This window comes from Triticum urartu, chromosome 1A (assembly GCF_056163025.1).
Source record: "Triticum urartu cultivar PI428250 chromosome 1A, HENAU_Tu73, whole genome shotgun sequence".
NCBI classification, from domain to species: domain Eukaryota; kingdom Viridiplantae; phylum Streptophyta; class Magnoliopsida; order Poales; family Poaceae; genus Triticum; species Triticum urartu.
In genome coordinates, this window is record NC_141873.1 from 416,494,260 (window position 1) to 416,502,566 (window position 8,307).

The following is an 8,307-nucleotide window of genomic DNA, read 5'->3' on the forward strand; positions in this document are numbered from 1 at the left end:
AAGCTTCCACCCCGACGGCAGCCGGTGTCCGGCAGCGCGACCCCACCCAAATGGTCAAGCCCGTTCGCCTGCTAGACGATGAGGCTACTCCGCCCTCCTCTCCACATGGCCGACGACGTGGGCAGCGACTGTGTTTTAGGATAAGGTTACTGGTGGCGGGGGTGGCAGCCTCCTTTTGGGCTCGGGTGACAATGGTGTCAGATGTGGGGGATGTATATGAAGGATAAGAGGGTAGGTAGGACGCGCCAGTGGCCAGCTTAATGATGTAATTAATGGCGGGCGCAGCAAGGCTGGCGGTGGCAGGCGGCAAGTGACTCGGCGCTTGTGGGTAAAATCCACGCCGGCAGATGACTCAGCGTCTTGTAGGTATCCACGCTAGCTTAATGGTTAAGGAATATGCCCTAGAGGCAATAATAAAGTTATTATTTATTTCCTTATATCATGATAAATGTTTATTATTCATGCTAGAATTGTATTAACCGGAAACATAATACATGTGTGAATACATAGACAAACAGTATGTCACTAGTATGCCTCTACTTGACTAGCTCGTTGAATCAAAGATGGTTAAGCTTCCTAGCCATAGACATGAGTTGTCATTTGATTAACGGGGTCACATCATTAGAGAATGATGTGATTGACTTGACCCATTCCGTTAGCATAGCACTTGATCGTTTAGTTTGTTGCTATTGCTTTCTTCATGACTTATACATGTTCCTATGACTATGAGATTATGCAACTCCTGTTTACCGGAGGAACACTTTGTGTGCTACCAAACGTCACAACGTAACTGGGTGATTATAAAGGTGCTCTACAGGTGTCTCCGAAGGTACTTGTTGGGTTGGCGTATTTCGAGATTAGGATTTGTCACTCCGATTGTCGGAGAGGTATCTTTGGGCCCACTCGGTAATGCACATCACTATAAGCCTTGCAAGTATTGCAATTAATAAGTTAGTTGCAGTATGATGTATTACGGAACGAGTAAAGAGACTTGCCGGTAACGAGATTGAACTAGGTATTGAGATACCGACGATCGAATCTCGGGCAAGTAACATACTGATGTAATCGAACGTCTTGACGATCCAACCGATCCAAGTACCGAACGCACGGCACCTCCGCGATCAGCACACATTCAGCTCGGTGACGTCCCTCGTACTCTTGATCCAGCTGAGACCGAGGGTGAGTTCTGTCAGCACGACGGCGTGTTGGCGGTGATGATGAAGTTACCGACGCAGGGCTTCGCCTAAGCACTACAACGATATGAGGTGTGTAACTGTGGAGGGGGGACCGCACACGGCTAAAAGATCAACTTGTGTGTCTATGGGGTGCCTCCTCCCACGTATATAAAGGGGGGAGGGAGGAGGAGGCCGGCCAAGGGGTGGCGCACCCAAGGGGGGAGTCCTACTCCAAGTAGGATTCGCCCCCCCCCCTTCCTATTACTACAAGGAGAAGGGGGGAAAGAGGAGAGGGAGAGAAGGAAAGGGGGGCCGCCCCCCAACCCTAACCCAATTCGGATTGGGCTTGGGGGGCGCGCGCCTCCACCTGGCCGCCGCCTCCTCTCTTCCACTAGGGCCCATGAAAGCCCATTAACCCCCCGGGGGGTTCTGGTAACCCCCCAGTACTCCGAAAAATTCCCGAACCTATCCAAAACCATTCCGGTGTTCAAACATAACCTTCCAATATACCAATCTTTATTTCTTGACCATTTCGAGACTCCTAGTCATGTCTGTGATCTCATCCGGGACTCCAAACGAACTTCGGTTCATCAAAACACGAAACTCATAATACAAATCGTCATTGAACGTTAAGCGTGCGGACCCTACAGGTTCGAGAACTATGTAGACATGACCGAGACACATCTCCAGTCAATAACCAATAGCGGAACCTGGATGCTCATATTGGCTCCTACACATTCTACGAAGATCTTTATCGGTCAAACTGCATAACAACATACATTGTTCCCTTTGTCATCGGTATGTTACTTGCCCGAGATTCGATCGTCAGTCTCTTTACTCATTCTGTAATGCATCATCCCGTGACTAACTCATTAGTCACATTGCTTGCAAGGCTCATAGTGATGTGCATTACCGAGAGGGCCCAGAGATACCTCTCCGATACACGGAGTGACAAATCCTAATCTTGATCTATGCCAACTCAACAAACACCATCGGAGACACCTGTAGAGCATCTTTATAATCACCCAGGTATGTTATGACGTTTTATAACACACAAGGTGTTCCTCCGGTATTCGGGAGTTGCATAATCTCATAGTCAGAGGAACATGTATAAGTCACGATCAAAGCAATAGCAGTAAAACTAAACGATCATTATGCTAACATAACGGATGGGTCTTGTCCATCACATCATTCTCTAATGATGTGATCCCGTTCATCAAATGACAACACATGTCTATTGTTAGGAAACTTAACCATCTTTGATTAACGAGCTAGTCAAGTATAGGCGTACTAGGGACACTTTGTTTTTTCTATGTATCCACACATGTATCAAGTTTCTGGTTAATACAATTCTAGCATGAATAATAAACATTTATCATGATATAAGGAAATATAAATAACAACTTTATTATTGCCTCTAGGGCATATTTCCTTCATGAATACATCGTGAATTATAGATACGTTGGAGACGTATCAAGTAGCGATGGATATTTAGATGAAGTTCATCATGTAACGGTCACAACCTAGAGCAACACATAGTTGCTCCAGTTCATCAATTAAATGTAGGCATATATAGTCATATGTGCTTATAATAAAAACTTGCATGACATATTTTGTCCTACACTCCTGTGACAGCAAGGTCCTGATGGAAATCTAAGGGTAATTAAGGCGCTCCTTTTGATAGAGAATGGGTAAAAACATTAACACATAGTGAATACATGAACTCCTCAAATTACAGTCATCCCTGGAGAGTGCCCCAATTATTGTCACCTTGGGATCTGTGGTTCAAAATAATAACAGGTGCATATAACTTGCAGATAGGGTAGAGAACTCAAATATTCTCATGAAAACATAAAGAGTTCAAATCTCAAATCATGGCACTCGGGCCCTAGTGACAAGCATTAAGCATAGCAAAGTCATAGCAATATCAATCTCAAAACATAGTGGGTACAAGGGATCAAGCCCTAACAAATTGACTCAATTACATGGAGATTCTCATCCATCTCTATCTACCTCCAGTATACCTATGATGAAATTACTCACTCCCAGTGGTGAGCATCATAAGGTTGTCGAGGAAGAAGGGTTGTTGATGACGATGGCGATGATTTGCCCTCTTCGGAGCCCCGAGCGGACTCTAGATCAGGCCTCCCAATGAAGAACATGAGGTGGCAGCGGCTCCGTATCATAAAACGCGATGAAATTTTCTCTCCGATTTTTTTTCTCAGCAAGACGGTACTTATGGAGTTGGAGGTAGGGCAAACGGAGGCTTGAGGGGCCCAAAAGCTAAGATGGCGCGTCCTAGGGGGCGCCACCTAAGCTTGTGGCTATGTGGTGGCCACCTCCGGTAGATATTTTCGCCAGTATTTTTTATAAATTCTAAAAGAATTCTCATAAATTTTCGTCCAATTTCAAGAACTTCTATTTCTGCACAAAAAAACAGCACCAAGGTAGTTCTGTTGAAAATAACGTCGGTCGGGGTTAGTTTCATTTAAACCATGCAAATTAGAGTACAAGACAAGAGCAAAAGTGTTTAGAAGTAGATACGTTGGAGACGTTTCATCGGACCAGTAGAAGTCCTAATCCAGGCGTGTCTTCCAGGTTGCCTGGCTCCTTCGGGATGCTGAGTGCCACCACCTCTAGCTTGGGCCTGGGGATGTGGAGGCTGCCTCGCCGCATGGATAGTGGTGTTAAAACAGCCCCGGGGGCCTGCGCGCGGCACGAGCCGGCCACCTGCTCGTAGGTGCGGTCGTCCCACAGGGTGTGCCGCGCAATGAGTTTCTTTCACGCCGGCGGGAACGCACCCTCAAACTGCCAGAGCATGTTTTTGACACCGTAGAAAGGGTCGCCGCTCTCCTCCGGCAACAGCCTCACCCGGAACTCCCTCGTCCAAGCACGCATCTGGCCAAACTCAGCCTCGAGGACCGACGGCACCAGAATCCCCTCGATGCTAAGCTTCCACCCCAACGGCAGTCGGTGTCCGGCGGCGCGACCCCACCCAAATGGTCGAGCTTGTTCGCCTGCTAGACGATGAGGCTACTCCGCCCTCCTCCCCACATAACCGACGACGTGGGCAACGACTATGTAGGCTAAGGTTACTGGCGGCGGGGGCGAAATTGTTGTTGACGTGTTTAGGGGTTGTAAAGAAATTGGAAAAAAGAAAGACCTGACTGCAAATTGGAACCGGGAGGCGCAGTCCGGATTTTGCTGGACTGGAAGGAGATGAATTTGATTTCTGTTCGAACAAGAAAAGAAAAAAAAAGATGAGTGTATGCGCGTGTATATGAGCGCTTGCGTCTGTACTGATATTAAAAAAAATGATGAATTCGATTCCTATGGACAAGGCTTGGTGGGCGCACGCGTCTCGCCCGTGCCGTGGAAGCGTGCCGCATCATGTGCCAGGCCCCGGGGCTTCCAGAACGCTTTTGGCACCTCAACCATTCCGCGGCCTACGCCGCCGTCGGAAATATCTTGGGGGCCATGACATGTGAAGATGCGCCAGCTGCTGCGTGTTGCTTGGGCGCCGCTGTACCACGCGGGGACACTTGGCTAAGCCTGAGCAGAGCTGGTTGGAAGGAAAGTCTGAGCAGAGCTGGTTGGAAGGAAAGTCGAATAAGAAACCAGACGAATTCATTCCTTTCTTTGGAGACCTGGCTACGGCTAGGTAGGTAGCCAGCCGGAAGGCAACCGTTTGGTGCCGCCCTGTGCGTTGATGCTCCATTTCTCTTCCTCTCATTCTGATGATCACGCGGATGCCCGGCGCGTGGCGCGTTGCCATGCGTACGCGTGTCAGCAGAGCATCCTAAAAACAATGGCGTGCTTTCGGGAGAGTTCGCAACCATCTCCGCCACCTCCCCCTTCTCGTCTTCCGTCTAAAAAGAGCAGGCCAGCACCCGTCTCCTGAGCACACATCTCACCACGCCACAAACACCAAAGAGAGGTGTACTACGAGGGAGTGAGAGGCGCCCGGCTCGCCTGCGTCCGTCTCCACTTCTCGCGAGCCCGGCGTCACCCGCCGCCGGGCACGCACCACGCTCAATACCAAAGAAAATAGTGTAGGTCGTGTAGGCGAAGGCCGACCTGCAAACTAAACACTAGTCGACCAAGATGGTGGTGGAGGGATACGAAGCCGACAAGAACATCCAGATATGGAAGGTGAAGAAGCTGATCAAGGGGCTGGACGCGGCGAGGGGCAACGGCACGAGCATGATCTCGCTCATCATGCCGCCGCGCGACCAGGTGTCCCGCGTCGCCAAGATGCTGGGCGACGAGTACGGGACCGCCTCCAACATCAAGAGCCGGGTGAACCGCCAGTCCGTGCTGGCCGCCATAACCTCCGCCCAGCAGAGGCTCAAGCTCTACAGCCGGGTGCCCCCCAACGGCCTCGTGCTCTACACGGGCACCGTCGTCACCGACGACGGCAAGGAGAAGAAGGTCACCTTCGACTTCGAGCCCTTCCGGCCCATCAACGCGTCGCTCTACCTCTGCGATAACAAGTTCCACACCGAGCCGCTGAACGAGCTCCTCGAGTCCGACGACAGGTTCGGCTTCATCGTCATGGACGGCAACGGCACGCTCTACGGCACGCTGAGCGGCAACAGCCGGGAGGTGGTGTACAAGTTCAGCGTGGATCTGCCCAAGAAGCACGGGCGGGGAGGGCAGTCGGCGCTCCGGTTCGCGCGCCTGCGCATGGAGAAGCGGCACAACTACCTGCGCAAGGCGGCCGAGCTGGCCACGCACTTCTTCATCAACCCCGCCACCAACCAGCCCAACGTGGTCGGGCTCATCCTGGCCGGCTCCGCCGATTTCAAGACCGAGCTGGGCAAGTCCGAGATGTTCGACCAGCGGCTCCAGGCCAAGATAATCAAGTCGGTCGACGTGTCGTACGGCGGGGAGAGCGGCTTCAACCAGGCCATTGAGATGTCTGTGGAGGTCCTCTCCGAGGTCAAGTTCGTCCAGGAGAAGAAGCTCCTTGGCAAGTACTTCGAGGAGATAAGCCAGGACACCGGGAAGTACGTCCTGGGCGTGCAGGACACCATGGCGGCCCTCGAGATGGGCGCGGTCCACACGCTGATCGTGTGGGAGAACCTCGACGTCAGGCGGTACCAGCTGAAGAACTCCGCCACGGGGGAGACGGTGGTGAAGTACATCAACGGCGGCCAGGAGGCGGACCAGAGCAACCTCGGTGTCGACGAGGCGGCGTGCGGGGAGCTGGACGTCGTCGACAGGGTGCTGCTGCTGGAGTGGTTCGCCGAGAACTACCAGCAATACGGCTGCAAGCTGGAGTTCGTCACCAACAGGTCCCAGGAAGGATCGCAGTTCTGCCGGGGCTTCGGCGGCATCGGCGGGATCCTCCGCTACCCGGCGGACGTCGCCGCCTACAACGACGACGACGACGACGACATGCTGGATGACGACGTCTATGAAGGCCTCGAATAGCAATCAACTGAAGCTTCACTGCACACGGTCTGGGGGGAGCCTGCGCTGGCCCCGACCGCGCCGCCGGGACGAGACCCTGCTGAAACATCCGAACGATCGGTGCAAGGGAAACGAGGTATGGTCCTGAAACTGGCCATGGTTGATTCGGTTTCTGTGTCTTTCTTCTGATCTTTTTGACTGACCTTGATCAACATTCACAACGTCTGCTTTGAGCAGGAGGTGGGACAGAAGAAAGGATCTCAGCAATTATAGTTCGGACCTTGAGCAAAGCACGATGATGGCGTTGATGGTTTGGAGTTGAAGGTCTCTTCCTCTCTGGATCCATCCCTGGAAATTTGGTTATGCTACTAAGCAGCCGTGGCTGCCTTCTCTTGCTGCATCAGAGAATATGTTTATTAGAGTCGTATTAGTTGCGAGTGTGAGAGTGGTGTTCCTTATAATCTACTCCTGAGTCGCCTTATGAGCTTATATGCTACTACAACAACTGCTTGAAATAATGTTGTGTATTATTGTGTTCGATTTTATATGTGAGATTTATTGCTATGGTAAGATACTACTTATGCTATCCTCACTATAGCCAGCCTTAAGGCATTGTTTCTAACCAATCCCTTATATCCCAAGGGTCTGTCTAGGGCTCATCTAGATGTGACATAACAAAGTCACATCTAAGTGTGATGTCAGGGCCACCTCATTGTTTGTTTGTTTGATTTTGATTTGTCAAAGCCTAAAACAAACAAACAAGCTCGCCCGCATCTCCGTCTGGTTGGGCCGGCCAATATGTCCACCCGCGCCTACATGCTGGCAGGCTACCTACTAGCACAAAGCTAGCGATTAGTGCTAAAAAAACCAAGCTAACGATCAGAATTTATATAAAGCTAGCGATCCAAATTGTGTCACTCGAAGCTAACGATCAGAATTTCTTTTGAAGGAAAAGCTAGCGATCAGGTGTATCAGTGAAAATAAAGTAGCGCTACCACTGATTTGTTTTTTTTCATCATCTTTTTACTGTCTAGCTTCTAGTAGGTTACCGACATTTTTTTTGCCTTTTGGTTCTTACGTTTTTAACACTAATATTTTATATGTTAATATTTAATAAAATACAAAGTTTTGATCAAAAACATGTTCATGAATTTAAATTAAAATATTCAAATTATAAAAAATGTCAATGAATATGAAATATGTTCTAACATATGGTGAGCAATTCTTTAATACTCCCTCCATACACTTTGATAAGTTTTCAGACAACTAAAAATGAGTTGCTTTGCACTTTGTCTGAAATGTCTTCAAGGCCTTATAAAAATGAACAGAGAGAGTATATGATAGTCATTTTGTGCATGCACACTAATTATTTTGTAATATACATTAAACTTCCTTGTCAATATATACAATGACCTTTTTATATACAATAAACTTTTGATTATGCACTGAACATTTTTTTAATATGCAGTAAAATATTTTTAAATACACACTTAACCTTTTTCAAATATACTGTGAACTTTTTTAATATACGGTGAACATTTTTATAGTATACACTAAATTATATCGAAACACATACGGAACAATTGATCGTGCATTCAAAATGTTCGTGGATTAGAAAATATTCACGATAATCAAAATTTGTTCGTGTATTCAGAAAATGTTCGCTGATTCAAAAAATATATTCACAAATATCCAAAAAAAATCAAGAATTGAAAAT

General features: G+C 48.7%; 1 protein-coding gene across 1 annotated transcript; it reads left to right on the forward strand.

The window, feature by feature from the left end:
• The first annotated feature begins 4,951 nt into the window (after window positions 1–4,951).
• On the forward strand, window positions 4,952–7,164 carry LOC125515006 (eukaryotic peptide chain release factor subunit 1-2). Its single transcript, XM_048680419.2, has 2 exons — window positions 4,952–6,726; window positions 6,828–7,164. Exon 1 carries the CDS (start codon window positions 5,280–5,282, stop codon window positions 6,609–6,611), a length of 1,332 nt encoding a protein of 443 aa, XP_048536376.2. The 5' UTR covers window positions 4,952–5,279; the 3' UTR covers window positions 6,612–6,726; window positions 6,828–7,164.
• The last annotated feature ends 1,143 nt before the right edge of the window (window positions 7,165–8,307 follow it).